The 16,152-nt window shown below is 39.9% G+C and overlaps 1 protein-coding gene across 5 annotated transcripts in view; it reads left to right on the top strand.

The window, feature by feature from the left end:
* Window positions 1-15,789, top strand: part of LOC140486678 (terminal uridylyltransferase 7-like) — a 95,047-nt gene extending 79,258 nt beyond the window's left edge. For all 5 annotated transcript variants that reach the window (XM_072585872.1, XM_072585871.1, XM_072585873.1 and 2 more), the window contains 4 exons: window positions 9,733-10,091; window positions 10,317-10,378; window positions 10,596-10,638; window positions 14,626-15,789. In XM_072585872.1, coding sequence (XP_072441973.1) covers window positions 9,733-10,091; window positions 10,317-10,378; window positions 10,596-10,638; window positions 14,626-14,699 — 538 coding nt within the window. In that variant the 3' untranslated portion in view covers window positions 14,700-15,789. The remainder of the gene's footprint in view (window positions 1-9,732; window positions 10,092-10,316; window positions 10,379-10,595; window positions 10,639-14,625) is intronic.
* The last annotated feature ends 363 nt before the right edge of the window (window positions 15,790-16,152 follow it).

The raw sequence follows: 16,152 nt of genomic DNA, 5'->3' as shown, positions 1-16,152 counted from the left end.
CAATCCATCCTTCTTGTACAGATACTATATCAGGAGAGATTCCAATGATCCAAAAATGTGAATCCTTCTCCCCTGCACCAGCTCCTGAGCCATGCAGTCATCTGCTCTATCCTCCTATTCCTACCCTCACTAGCTCTTAGCACCAGGTGTAATCCAGATATTCCTCCCCTCAAGGATCTCTTAAATTTTTAAATTCCTGCCTAATTTTCTATATTCTCCCTTCAGAATCTCATCCTTTTCCCTTCCTCTGTCTTTGGTTCCAATGTGTACAATAACCACCTGGCCTCTCTCCTCTTTGAGAACATTTTGCACCCACTCAGAGATATCCTTGACTCTGGCACCAGGGAAACAGCACACCATTCTAATTTCTCGTTCCTGGCCACATCGTCTGTCTGCCTTGGTCTAGAGAGACCCCTGTCACGATTAATCGCTTCGAATCTGACATATTCCTCATTGCATTAGAGCCTGTGTCGATACCAGAAACTTGGCTGTCCATTTGAGGGTCCATCACCCCAATATTTTCCAGAACAGAATATTTGTTTGAAATGGGGATGGCCATAGGAGACTCCTGCCTGCTACTCCTACCTTTCCTGGAGTTAATCCATCTACAAAATCCTGGAAATCCCTACCCTACAGTCCTGTTGGTGTTCCTACATGCCAAGGACTTTACTGGTTCAGGAAGCATCCAAAGGATTAAAAGTGGTTCAAAGAAGGCAGCTCAACACCTTTTCCTGCAGGGCTATTAAGTATAGGTAATAAATGCTAGCTTAGTTACATCCGCATCCCATTAATAAGCAGAAAAGTAATGTTCTTCACAAAAAACAGATGTATTTTTTTTGAATGCAGTAGCTCTTACTGACTTTTTATTTCCAGGTTTGTTTTTTGAAATTAATTGAAATGATCAAGCAGCCGTAGTAACACCCAAATTTGTATTTTCTGTGTTATTAGATCAGGCCTCTGAGTTACTGTCACAGAAACACAAGCATACCCTCCATAATTTTGAATCCAATAAACCTCTACTAATCTTAACAGGGAGTCCTGGTGTCTTCAGTTCTTCCCCATAACTAAAACCTTTTATTTCTAGCATGCTATTGAATCTCTTCTATGTATACCCATGGCCATGACATCTTTTTATAGTAGAATACAAAACTGACCACAGTATTGTTATTGTAGCTCAATCCTTGCTTTATTGTTTGAGTTCCAAATTGAAGTATTAGTGAAGGATGCTGGAAAACAAGAATCTAAGTGGATTAGAAGAGCAAAATACCACATGAGATGATAACAAAAGCAAACCAATCACTAGAATTTGCTTCCTATAGGGATGAGATTTTTAAAGAATGTTAAATTTATATTGAACTTCACACACATTACACATGAAGTAGTATGAATAGTCCTGGTCTCCACACTATTTAAAGTTATTCAGAGACTGGAGAGGGTGCAAAAAAAATACAAAGTGATACTAGAGATGAAAGATTATATCTATTGGGCAAGGATGAGCAGGCTATTGAAAAAAGTAGAGCGAAGAGCAACTTCAGAGATTTTTAAAATTATAAAAGGTTTTGATAAAGAAGACATGAAGAATGTTCCAGTTGCAGGATAAAGGTAAACCAGGAGCCAACAGTGTAAGACCGTCATTAACAAACCAAAAATGGGAAGGGGTTCAGAAGAAACACCTTTACCCACAAAGAAGTGACAGTTTGGAATCATCTACCACAGAGGATGGTTGAAGTAAATAGAGCAGATATATTCCAGGGAAAGTTAGATAAGCATGTGAGGGAGAAAAGAACAGAGGATTGTTTGTTTCATTGAGGAATAATGGGAGGGGTCTCATGGAGCATAATCACGAGCATGGAATGATTGAGCCAAATGTCCTGTTCTTCTATTTAAGTTAATAAAATAATCTGATGTTATAAAGTGCAATATGTTGTATTCAATAAAACTTCAAATACAGCTCTTAATTTTATGTATGGGAATCTCCACACTCATAAAGTGATACATCCCAGACTTCTGCCCTAAGTATCTAATCCTGAACCCTTCTATTCTGTCATCCTACCCTCTGCCATTTCTAGCATTGAAATCTCTAGAAACTAGGTGCAGGAAGTAATCAAACCCACACCACTATTCGATCTGACAGAACCAGTATCTCAACCCAACCAGATCCCTTAAGACATTTAGCTTTGAGAAATGTGTTCATTTATTTCTAAATATGTTTCAGTAACTTCACCTTCACGGATTTCTCTGGCAGAGAATTTCATATGTTCACAACCGAGAAATGAAGAAATTTCTCCTCATCTCAGTCTAAAATGGTTTGCCAATTTCCTGAGACCCCATTGGTCAGGGGAAGTATTACACATTCAGTCTGTCTAGCCCTAACAGAATGTTATATGTTTCAATGGAATCCCCTCTCCTCCTTCTAAACTCTAGTAAGTACATGCCTAGTCAATTCAAGCTCTCCCCCTATGACCTGCCATCCCAGTAATCAGCTGATGACCATTTGCTGCTCTTCCTCTATGGCAGCTATATATTTTTTTACTTATGGATTGCACACAATTGCACTCCATGAGTTCTCATCAAAGTCTGCACAACTACAATAAGGGCTTATGCCCGAAACGTCGATTCTCCTGTTCCTTGAATGCTGCCTGACCTGTGCTTTTCCAGCAACACATTTTTCAGCTCAGATCTCCAATATCTGCAGTCCTTACTTTCTCCTACAACCACAATAAGACTTATCCTGTAATCAAACCTTCTTGAAAAGCTGCCTCTGCATGCTTGCCTTCATTGGCCAGTATACAAGGGCACCCAGAGTTCATTTGTGGGTCAGTGGTAATGTCCTGCCCCTGGTCAGAAGAGGAGGGTTCAAGTTCTATCTGAGCCTGAAATGTTTCACAGCATGTTTAAATGGTTTGATTCAAGATACCTGCAAAGACACTTGTGTTGTTTGTTACCTATCATCACTATATAAGTAATACTCTGCCATTTTTCTTTACCTCTCTGACACCACGTCCTACCTCCCCCTTGACCACCACCCTACCATGACCCATCAGGCCAAAATCACTCGCACTGTCTGTGCCCTCATTGCTTCCGTTGATCTCCCCTCCACTGCCTCCAATCTCATAGACCCCAGCCCCATACTGCCCGGTTCTACCTGCTACCCAAGATTCACAAGCCCAAATAAGTTGGCCGACCCATCGTCTTTGCATGCTCCTGCCCCACCGAACTCATCCTATCTTACTTCAATTCCATCTTCTTCCCCCGTGGTTCAGGCACTTCCCACCCACATCCGCGATACTAACCTATGCCCTCTACCTCTTCAGTAACTTCCAGATCCTTGGTGCTTTATCTTCACGTTGGATGTGAAGTCCTTATACACGTTCATACCCCACAAGGATGGTTTTTAAGGCCCTCAGCTGCTACTTCTCCAACAGACCCATCCAGTTCCCCTCCATCAATACTCTCCACCATGTCACCAAACTAGTCCTTACCCATAATAAGTTTTCCTTTAACTCCTCCCATTTCCTCTAAATCCAGGGGGTGACCATGGGCACTCTGATGTGCCCCAGTCACACCTACCTCTTTGTTGGCTATGTCGAACAGTCTTTCTTCAGTACCTACATAGGCACTGTGCCTCAACTCTTCTGCCATTACATCGATGACTGCATTGGTGCTGCATCCTGCACGCAGGTTGAACTGGAGCAGTTCATTGACTTTGCCCACAGTTCCCCCCCCTACCCTCAAATTCACTTGGTCTATCCTGGACATCTCCCTCCCCTTTCTTGACCTCTCTATTTCCATCTCCGGCGACAGTCTCCAGACATTTATTACAAACCCATAGACTCTCTTAACTATCTGGACTACACCTCCTCCCACCCAATATCTTGCAAGGACTCCATCCCGTTCTCCCAATTCCTCTGTTTCTGCCGCATCTGCTCAGGTGAGGAGACATTTGACTCCAAAGCATCCCAGATGTCTACCTATTTTGAACAACATACTTTTCCCTCCCTCTATCATCCAGACAGCCCTCCGCCACACCACCTCCATTCCCTGATCCACTGCTGTAACCACTCCTCCTCCCCAAACATAATAAAGACAGGGTCCCCCATGTCCTCACCTACTATCCCACATCCAATCATCATTCTTAAATACTTCTGCCAACTCCAACTCGACCCCACTACCAACAATACCTTGCCTTCCCCACCCACCTCTGCCTTCCACAAAGACCGTTCCCTTCGCCAATCCTTGGTTCGTGCCACTCTCCCTACCGACCCCCCAGAACCCCACCCCTGCAGCTGGAAAAGATGCAAAATCTGCCGGCATGCACACCCCTCACCTCCAGGTCAGACAGAGGTTCACCTGCCTTCTTCCAACCTAATTTACTGCATCAAGCGCTCCCGATGTGGTCTTTTCCACTAGGGAATGCTTCGTCGAGTATCTCAGCCGGGCCTGCAGGGTCTGACCAGACCTCCCAGTCACCGCCCATTTTAATTCCCCTTCCCAATCCCTTTCTGACATGACCACCCTTGACCTCCTCCATTGCCACAACGAATCAGAGCCCACATTAGAGGAACAATACCTCATGTCCCACCTGGGCAGCCTACAGCCTGGAAGACTCGACATTAAATTAGATTAGATTAGATTAGATTACTTACAGTGTGGAAACAGGCCCTTCGGCCCAACAAGTCCACACCGACCCGCCGAAGCGCAACCCACCCATACCCCTACATTTACCCCTTACCTAACACTACGGACAATTTAGCATGGCCAATTCACCCGACCTGCACATCTTTGGACTGTGGGAGGAAACCGGAGCACCCGGAGGAAACCCACGCAGACACGGGGAGAACGTGCAAACTCCACACAGTCAGTCGCCTGAGGCGGGAATTGAACCCAGGTCTCTGGCGCTGTGAGGCAGCAGTGCCGCCCAATTAAGTTCTCCAATTTCAAATAACCTCCCTTCCCAGCCCTTCCTTCTCCCTTCCATTCCTCTGATTGACCCTTCCTTTCCAGCTGCAGGGGTGGGGTTCTGGGGGGTCGGTAGGGAGAGCCACCAACTGGATTCATTCCTCCCATTGGCCAACCAGGTTGTACCCTCTACCTGTCTTCACCCATCCCCAACTCACCACCCTGCCTCCCCATCCCGTTTATCTGCAGTTCCTCTTACACCTACCCCCAGTCCTGAAAGAAGGGTACACCCGAAATGTTGACTTCACCTCCTGATGCTGCTTAGCTTGCTGTGTTCTCCCTGACTCCTGCCTGTCAACCTTGGATTCCAGAATCTGCAGTTGTTTTGTCTCTAACAAAATTCTTTCTTAACTACCAAAGTGGACAACTTCATATCTATCCATCACGTATTTTCCCACTCATTCAACTTATCTAAATTGCCTTGAAATGTCTTTACATCCTCACCACTTGTACTCCCACCTACTTTCGTGTCATCAGCAAATGTAGAAATATTGCACTCCATTCCCTCATCCAAATCTTTGATGTACATTGTGAATAGTTAAGGCCCAAGCACTGATCCCTGTGGTAACCCACTTGTCAGTGCTTTCCACTGCAAAAATGAACAATTATTCATACTCTGTTTTCTGTTTGGCAAGCTGATCTCAATTCATCCACCTCCTACCAAATGCTCTATTCCCAAAACGTTGATTTTCCTGCTCCTTGGATGCTGCTTGACCTGCTGTGCTTTTCCAGGACCACTCTGATCTAAACTCAGATCTCAATTCATGCCAGTACATTGCCCCTGTTTTCATGTGTTTTGATTTTGCACCATAACCTCTTATGTGGGTCTTTATCAGATCCACCGGACATCGTCTGTTATACTAATTATGTTCCCAAAAAGCTCAGGTAGGTTTGCTAAATATGATTTCCCTTTAATAAATCCCTGTTGAGGTTGTGTAATATTGATTTTTTTTTTAAATGCCTATTATCACATCATTTAAAACAAACTCCAGCATTTTTCCATCCAGTAATTTTCAGCTCACTGGTCCATAATTCCCAGTTTTTTGAATAGTCGGTTAACATTTATCACCCTCCAATGTGACTGGACTGTTTCACATTTTTGTCACTTTGGAAGATAACATCCAAAACAATCACTATTTCCATGGGTATCTCTTTTAATATTCTGGAATGAAGATTATCAAGTCCTACAGATTTATCAGCTTTCAGTTTAATTACTTTTTCTAGTTTTTTTTAAAAAAACGAATACTAATTTCCTTCAAATACTCCTTCTCAAAATACCTCTGCCTCCCTAGTGCTTCTGGTAAGTGATTTGTGCCGCCTTCTTTGAAGACAGAACAGAAGTAATTGTTTAATTGCACTGCCATTTCCTTGTTTGCCATTATCAACTCAAACTGTAAGAGGCCTATATAATCTTTTTTTTTCTTTTTACATACCTATAGAAGCTTTTATGGTCTGCTTTAATGTTCCTTGCAAGTTTGTTCCCAACCCTTACTTTTCCCCTCTTAACCAATCTCTTGGAGCTCCTTGACTGAATTCTATTTTGCTCTCACTATTAGGCTTGCTACTTTTTTTGAGCAAGTTTGTATGACTGCTTTTTGGATCAGGTGTGATTTTCTTTGTCATTTAAAACTGGATTTAAACCTGGAGTACTCTGTAAAATAGTGGTTACTATCAAAACCCTAGAAGCAGTAAGGTTGGCAGTGGGGGTTGCGGGGAAAGGATGTGTGGCATATGGCTGATCCTAGTGTCAGAGGGAAGAGTTTTGTGTTAGTAAGTATTCTTCACCTTCAAATACAGCGATAGCAAAAAAAGCCTTTTGATCTATTGAACAAACGAAAATGGCTTGATATTTGTATCAGATCCCAGTCAGTGGCAAATTTGAGAATAAAAGAACTATGAGCAGGATTAGGCAACCATAGCCTATCGAGCCTGCTCTGACATTTAGTATGATCATAGCTGGTATCGTTTTTTCTGCTCTCCATGTTTCAACTCATTACTAATTAAAAATGTATCTGCTTACATTTATGCAGTATCCTGGCATCCTCGTCACTTTGTGTAGTGAATTCTATAGATTCGCAAATCATTTAATTTGCACATTTGAAAGTTTTGCCACTGAATTTAATTCCCAGTGCAGGCAAGACACTTAGACTCATTTAAGAATACAAAAAGTATTTTATCATTCAGTAGTGTGAACAATTTGACACAAGGTAACTGTCCGTTATATACTACCAAATTAGCAGTTTGAAACTAGTGGAGAAGTTGTTATTGTCTCCTGTACAGATTTGATGTAAACTTGTAATATTTTGGAAGAATTAGGTCATAAAGGCTAAAGATCTTTTTCATCCCGGCGAAGGTTATGGTCCTAAAAATATTTGGTTTATTCCCTTAAAGTCTAATGAAGCTTAGCTTTTCAAAATTACACAGTAAAACCACAAAGTTGATGTTAAGAAGGAACATAGAAAACAAATAAAGGTAAACTATAACACTCTTAACACACACATTTGGCAACCAGAAATGCATATCAAGAATTTGAGCAACTACTTCTCACAATTTTCTATCCATTTGTTTTGATAGGTTATGTCCCACAACACATCAACACCACACAGTGCCCCGGTTCCTAAAATTCATATCTGTCCTGCAAAATTCTTTGCTGTTGGCACTGAAGAATAAAGCTTATGCTATAAACTCTTGATTTTTGTCATTCAGATGGCTAATCTTTAAACATAGTTCTTGCTATTTTAAATGTTTCTAATTTAGGCCATAAAGGTAAAGTATCTCCTTCTTCCATTCACTCTGTTTGTTCTACAGTATATATTTTCTTTTTGTTTACAAAGCATTGTTGAAAGCGCAATGAAATGTGAAAATTGATCATTTGAGCAAGCTAACTGAGAACTTGGAACCTACTTATGAGTGAATGCCATTAAGGAAAAGGAAAAAGATAGTTGGAGGAAAAGATACCAACTTTAACACTTCTATGAATTAATTGCAATGACTGTTAGTTGTACAACTTTTAGAGTCAGCACGGATACAACTCGCGCGCGCCAACCAGATATCCTAAATTGATCTAGTCCCATTTGCCAGCATTTGGCCCGTATCCATCGAAACCCTTTGTATTCATGTATCTATTCAGATGTCTTTTAAGTATTTTGTACCTGCCTTCACCATTTCCTCTGACAGCTCAGTCCAGACACGCAACCCTCTCTGCGTGAAAAAATTGCACCTCAGGTCTCTTTTAAATCTTTCCCCTCTCACCTTAAACCTATGCCATCTAGTTTTGGACTTCTCTACCCAAGGAGAAAGACCTTGACTATTTACCCTATGCATACCTGTTATGATTTTATAAACCTTGACAAATCACCCCTTAGCCTCTGATGCTCCAGGGGAAAAAAGTCCCAGCTTTTTCAGCCTCTCACTATAGCTCCTAACTTCCCAGCAACATCCTTGTAAATCTTTTCTGAACCTTTTCAAGTTTAACAAAGTCCTCCTTTATAGCAGGAAGACCAAAGTTGAACGGTATTCTAAAAGTGGCCCCACCAATGTCCTGTACAGCAAAAACATTACCTCCCAACTCCTATGCTCAATACACTAACCAATAAAGACAAGCTTGTCAAACACCTTCACCCTGTCTATCTGTGACTCCACTTTACACCTCCACTCTCTAGGTCTGTTTGTTTGGCAATACTCACCAGGGCCCTACCATTAACTGTACGAGTCCTGTCCTGGTTTGCCTTACCAAAATGCAATACCTCAAATTTATCAAAACTAAACTCCGTCTGCCACTCCATGGCCATCTTATTAAGATCCCATTGTACTGTGAGATAACTTCATCGTCCATTACACCACCAGTTTTGGTGTTCTTCTCTAACTTCTTAAAATTAGAGAAATCTGGATGGATCAGAGCTCAAAATGAAAGACAGTGAAGATTAAAAAGCTGAGGAAGAAGATTCTGGAAGAGTGTTCTATCTTTGCTTAAATCTGTTTTTTGAATTTTCATTGTTTTAGATTTTATTGAAAGGTTTCATTGTCATAAATCACAGAATCATTTAACAAAGAAGGGGGTGATGTGCCAGTTGTGATTCTTTGAAATAATTATCCAATTCTTTCGTACTGTTTTCCTCCAGCCCTGAATGTTTCCTTCACAAGCGGTTATCCAACCCCATTTCGGAAATTACTTTTTGAATTTGTTTCAGGTGCCCTTTCAGATCATTAAAAGAAAACTCATTTCCCGTACCCCTCAATCTTTTCCAATTGTCTTAAGTTTATGACCTCTGTTTACTGATTCTCTGTCAATCAAAATAGTTTCTCCTTATTGCCACTATCCGCAATTCTGTGTGATCTCCTTATTTAATCTTGTCAAAACCCCTCAATTTTCAACACGTCTGTGAAATCTCCTGTTAATAACCATCCCTGCTCAAGAGTAACAATCCCAGGTTCTCTCTAGTATTTCTGTAAAACTGAAGTTCCTCATCCCTCATCATTCTGGTAAATCTCTTCTGTAGCCCCTTCAAGGGCTTGACTGCCTCTTAAACTGTGATCACCAGAATTGGACACGAGCAAAGGAAACTTCCTGTCACAAACTCCATATACTAGATCATTCAAGAGGGCATTGAATAATTATTTGGATAGTAACAGTGTGCGGGGATATCAGGAAATAATAGGAGATCTGCAGTAGGTACAATGGGCTGCTTCTGCACTGTAATAATTCTGTAAATATATTCAACAGTAACAAGTTGTTGTTTCCTAACAAAGCACTCTTGAAAAATTCATTAACAGCAAAACAAGACAACAAAATCTTGAGGATATTAGATCAAAATCAGGATTCATTGACAAATTTCAAAAACCCTTTGAAACCAATGCAAAACGAAAACCTGAAAACAAAGAATCCCCAAACAGGGAAGTGACAAAGTTGCACGGAGAAGGTTTAAAGGATTTTCCAGTCAAAGAAGAAGAATTATATGCAGAGATTCGTGCACTGAGGAAATTAAAGGAAAATCGAGCAACAAATGAAGTTCTCAGGGACAGAGCTTCCAGGCCATATCCAGAACAAAGGAAGAAACAGGAGGACAGAGAGAAATGTTGCTTTGTCTGTGGGAAGGAAGGACACATCAAGAAGGAATGCCCTCGTCACAAAGGTACTGATTAAATACTGAAGTTTAGTTTTAGCTGTTATTTATTAGGGGCTTAATTCAAATTAGTTGTCATATTTTGTTGTTCTGCATTACAGCCGAAAAATTCAATAGAAATCAGTACAATACTTTTTTTTAATCAATAGTAATACATCTTCAAGGAATATTTAAGAAATATCTTTAATTTATAATGCTACTTCCCGGACTTTTGAATTTGCATATGTTTTGCAGGTTTAACGAGCACTGAAATTGCTGCATCCTCATCATCCGGTGTTGGAAATGAATACACCAAAGTAAGGCAGAGAATAAATGATGTGTGACTGATTACAAATTTGCATTGATAATTTAAAGTGTCAGATATCTGATTGTCAGTTTAAAAACATTAAATTGATCATCTATCTAGTGGAACAAAAAAATGAGGGGTGGTTGGGGTAAAAAGGAGAAATAAAGTTTGGTACTTGAGCGTAACTAACCTGTTGACTAATTCAGACATTTTTATTTTTAATGCAGAAGGAGAAACGAAAACAAAAAGGATTCTTAAGTTCTCAACCAGGTTTGGAAATTTCAGTACTTTATTTTTCACATTTTTTCATGGATGTGGGCTTCACGGGCAAGAAAAATATTTGTTGTCTATTTCTAATAACTATGAAGATTTGAGTGACTTGCTTAGCCATTTCATTTAAGAGATAACTATATCGCTTTGGGTCTGGACTCCAGTGTAGACTAAGTGAGGATGGCAAATTTCATCTTTTAAAGTGTGTTAGAGAGCAAGTGGGTGTTGAAGTCACCAATATAAAGACTTGCTTTCAAATTTAGATTAATTCGTTTCAATAATTCATTATTTGAATTTGACTCCCACCAGATGCTCAGTTGAACCGGAGACCACATCTCTGTGGTTTGGTAACGGGAAAGGTCCTTTCACTCCTTGCAGCAACTTTCATCACCGTATGTGAAAGTTTCAGAAAGGCGTAAACCAAAAACGAGACTGACTGACTGAGTTTCTAACTTTTGACTAAGTGTTAATTTCAGCTCAGGCTATATTTGTTTATTGAACACTGGTTTCATGAGCTTGGTTAAGTGACCATTGTGGCCATCTTAAATCAGTTTTTATACCTTTCTTAAACCATTTCAGTGCATGTAGATGGGGATCTGTTCTCCTTTCTTTCTGAAGTCAGTTATCAATTCTTCAGTTTTACGAAAATGGTGTTGAAAATGGATTATGCTTACCACTATCATGATAGCATGTGGATGCTTCATAAAATTGTCATTGCTATATCCACTTCAAGACAGACCCCAGCTCCCGAAAGGTTCTGGAAAGGAGATCTGGCTGCTTCTCTTTACTTAATCCATTTCCTGCATCCAAAGGTATTTAAATAAGTGGCCACAGAGATTATAGATACATTGGTTGTAATGTTCCAAAATTCCCTTGATTCTTGAGATGTCCTGACAGATTGGAAAAAAAGTAAGTGTAACTTCTGCCCAAGAAAGGAGGGACAAAAAGAAGAAAATTATAGGTCAATTAGTGTAACACCTGTAATTGAAAAAATGCCAGAGTCCATTATCAAAGAGGTGGTATCATGGCATTTAGAATATGAATATACATTCAGATAGAGTCAACATGATTTGATGAATAGGAAATTATGTTTGAAAAAATTTATCCAAGTGCCTTGATCATGAAACAAACAGAGCAAATAAAATAAACTAATAACTTTTCTAAAAGGGATTCAAAAATGTCACATAAAAGGTTAACAAGCAAAATATTGGCTTATGGAGTGGAAATGATAAATTTGTTTTTATAGAGATTGGTTAATGAACAGGATGCAAAGTGTGGGCATAAACCTGACAGGCATTGAATAATGGAGTACCAGATTAGATTAGATTCCCTACAGTATGGAAACAGGCCCTTCGGCCCAAAAAGTTCACACCAACCCTCCGAAGAGTAACCCACCCAGACCCATTCCCCACATTTACCCCTGACTAATGCACCTAACACCATGGGCAATTTAGTATGGCCAATTCACCTGACCTGCACATCTTTGGATTCTGGAAGGAAACCAGAGCACCCGGAGGAAATCCACGCAGACACTGGGAGAACACGCAAACTCCACACACAGTCGCCTGAGACTGGAATCGAACCCGGGTCCCTGGCGCTGTGAGGCAGCAGTGCTAACTACTGAGCCACTATGTCGCCACAAACTTGCCTTCTCTGAGGACTGAACTCAGGACCTTCAGATTATGAGACTGACGCATGGTCGACTACGCTAAGTTCAATACCATTAGCACATATAAAAGTTTCATCCAATGATTTCAAAGATTATAACTTGGAACACTGCTTGTAAGCCAATAATGCGAATACACTGAAAATTCACAATGATCAATGCTGGGGCTTAGGGTGCTTGCCATCCATATACTGATAAATTGGATGAAGGGAAAGAATGTAATGAATCTAAGTTTATTGATGATACAAAGCTAGGTGGAATGGTAAGCTGGGGAGAGGTGTTGAATGCTGCAAACAAAGACAGTTTAAATGAATGGGCAATAAGAATGCAGATGGAGAATAATGTTTGGAAGTGTTGAGTTATTCATTGTGGTTGTAAGAATAGAAAAGCAGGATTTTTTTTTATAAGTTGATGTACACAAACACTTAGATGTGCTCATACAAGGAACACAAAGTCAGCATGCTGACTCAGCAAGCAATTAGAAAGGAAAATTGCATTATCTTTATTAGAAGGGGATTGAAGTATAAGATTCAAAAAGTTTCAGTCTCCATATTGAAGACATTACCACAAGAGTTCACTCATCCGGTTCCAGAGATGAGAAAGTTGTCATATGATGAGAAGCGGAGTCATTTGGATGAGAATGAGAGGTAATCTCATTGAGTCAGACAAGATTCTACAGGGGCTTGATGAGGCAGATACAGAGATGGTTCCCATTGGTTGGGAAATCTAAAACTAAGAGCACGGTCTTGGATAAGAGACCATTCATTTAAAACTGAGATGGCAAATAATTACTTAATTGAAAGGTCTGTGAAATTCTCTATTCTCTAGGATTGTTATGCTTTAATATGGAATATATTTAAAGCTGGAACAGATAATTTTGCTCTCTGAATCAAAAGATGTGGGGAGTAGGCAGGAAGGTAGAGTTAAAGGCCAAACTCAAGTTAGATACTAAAGCAGACTAACCATGAACAATAAATGTTTTGTAGAACTTGTACCTTCTAAAGATCACAAGAAATAAGGGCAGAAGTAGAAGTGGCCAAATTCCACAATAATGATACTATAAGGAGCAGTTGGCTCAAAAGGTGAAATATTTTGTGATATCTTGTGATTAATATTCTAATTATTCAAAGTTTGGTAGAAGATTTGTAGCTCGGGTGCTCGTTGTTGTGGTTCTGTTCACCGAGCTGGGAATTTGTCTTGCAAACGTTTCGTCCCTTGTCTAGGTGACATCCTCAGTGCTTGGGAGCCTCCTGTGAAGCGCTTCTGTGCTGTTTCCTCCGGCATTTATAGTGGCCTGTCTCTGCTGCTTCCGGTTGTCAGTTCGAGCTGTCCGCTGTAGTGGCCGGTATATTGGGTCCAGGTCGATGTGTTTGTTGATAGAGTCTGTGGATGAGTGCCATGCTTCTGGAATTCCCTGGCTGTTCTCTGTTTGGCTTGCCCTATAATGGTAGTGTTGTCCCAGTCGAATTCAAAACTAATGTAGTGTACAAAATCCCATGCAAGGACTGCAGAAAACACTACATCGGACAAACAGGAAGATAGTTAACGATCCGTATACACGAACACCAACTAGCCACGAAACGACACGACCAGCTATCCTTAGTAGCCCCACACACAGACGACAAGCAACATGAATTCGACTGGGACAACACTACCATTATAGGGCAAGCCAAACAGAGAACAGCCAGGGAATTCCTAGAGGCATGGCACTCATCCACAGACTCTATCAACAAACACATCGACCTGGACCCAATATACCGGCCACTACAGTGGACAGCTCGAACTGACAACCGGAAGCGGCAGAGACAGGCCACTATAAATGCCGGAGGAAACAGCACAGAAGCGCTTCACAGAGGCTCCCAAGCACTGAGGATGTCACCTAGACAGGGGACGAAACGTTTGCAAGACAAATTCCCAGCTCGGCAAACAGAACCACAACAACATATTCTAATTATGCTAATATTTCTTGTGATCTTTAGAAGGTACAAGTTCAACAAAGTATTTATTGTTCCTGGTAAGTGTGCTTTGTTGCTGTAAGGTGGTTGTGCTTTGGTAACCTGGATAAAAGCTGGAACTCCACTCAGGTAGAGGCAGTCCTTCAGCAAGGTTTTATTTAGGAATAGGAAGTTTCTGTTACCAATTTGACTTCCCACTTCATCGATGCTAAGAGCTCTATCTGAAGGCAGAGCCCTACTCCCAGATTTCCCATGTTTCTCAGTAATCAGTTTGATGTAATACTCATGAATATATTTTCATACTTTTATTTAATATTTGACATTTGTGAATGTTTTTCTAAGGAAAACAAACCTCTCTGCTTACAGGCCTTAGTAGTAAATTCTCAACAAGTTCCTCAACTCAGGGAAGATCAGCACATAAAAGGACCCAACTGGAATGAATTTCAAAGGAGGCTGAAAACATTTGCATTGTAGTTTTTATTGGACTGTGATCTTTCTGTGCAAATCCTCTGCAATTCTGTCACAGTTATGGCAATCCAGTAATTGTTTTAAGCTTGTTCTTGAGGGAATAGAGAGATTTTTGTGTTCCATAAAATGTTGCCATAATGAGATCCCTGTTCTTATTGAGTTTAAATGAATAATGTTTTTAATTAGATCACATTTTTTGTTCAAAGTTATGTTTGTGTCGATATGTGTAAATTTCTAGCCTTATTCTTTTGACCAATCTGGCATCTTTTCTTTCCAGTAAACCAAATTACAGCTTAACTTTATGCAAATGAAACAGATAAAAAGATGGCATCTTAATTGTTAAATTATTTTAAAGCAATTAACATAATGATAAAGTTCAGTCTAGCATGAATCTTATTCCAGAGAATGTTGCATTTATGTTCATTCTTTAAAATTTTATTTTGTTTTGTTTAAAAGTGCCATATGTGTGTATTTATCAAAGTGAAAAGTTTGTACAAAAACTTGTTTGATAATAAGAAATATCACAACAGTGATTCAAATGTTATTTAATTACTATAGATGTGACTGATAGAAGAAATGTATCATTGTTTCTAAATAATAAAATCATTTGTGAAAACATTGGTAATTTCGCAAAGCTAAATGGATGGATTTTATTTAATTACATTCGTATCTTGAATTTTCTATTCATTTACCTTGAACCATGAATTACACCCAAAAAGCAAATAACTTGAATTATTGTACCAGTGATATTTTTTAAATGTTGGTTTTGGAAAGAAAATGCATCTGAAAATTGTACAATAACATGTTTTGTGTAATCCACTGAAGTCACATCAGGAGAAAGGAATCTTGAATATGCTTGATACTGTATGTTGCTTTTGAATAAATGGATGTTTTTGAGGATTTGCTACTCAAGTTGCCCACTGTTTAAAACAATGATGCTTGTGTAAAAAAATGTTGACGGCTACCTTGTGTTTGTATATATGTGGTAAATATGCATTCAAAATCTCGACTACTGTACGTAAAGTCTTGTGGCAACACAAATAAAATTCATAGAAAAACTTACTGAGGTTTCTAATTGAGAGAGAAAAATGAAGTCTAGCATTTGAATTCTACTCACCACTTTTTATTTATCACAAACACTTAAGTACCTAAACTTTAATCATAAGCAATTTGTACCTATGTGAATATTGCATCGGAATAGAATAGAACACCTATAGTGTGGAAGCAGGTCATTTGGCCCATCAAGTCCACACCAACCTTCCCAACCGGAACCCACCCTATCCCTGTAAAGCCCATATTTCCAATTGCTGATATCCCTGGATATTATGGGACAATTTAGTATGGCCAATCCACCTAAACCTGCAGTCTTTGGACTGTGGGAGGAAACTGGAGCACCTGGACTAAACTCTGCCAAGCTTTGCAATG

Source organism: Chiloscyllium punctatum, chromosome 2 (genome assembly GCF_047496795.1).
Source record: "Chiloscyllium punctatum isolate Juve2018m chromosome 2, sChiPun1.3, whole genome shotgun sequence".
Classification (NCBI taxonomy): domain Eukaryota; kingdom Metazoa; phylum Chordata; class Chondrichthyes; order Orectolobiformes; family Hemiscylliidae; genus Chiloscyllium; species Chiloscyllium punctatum.
Note: the sequence above shows the minus strand (reverse complement) of the source record. Positions and strands in the feature narration are given on the sequence as shown.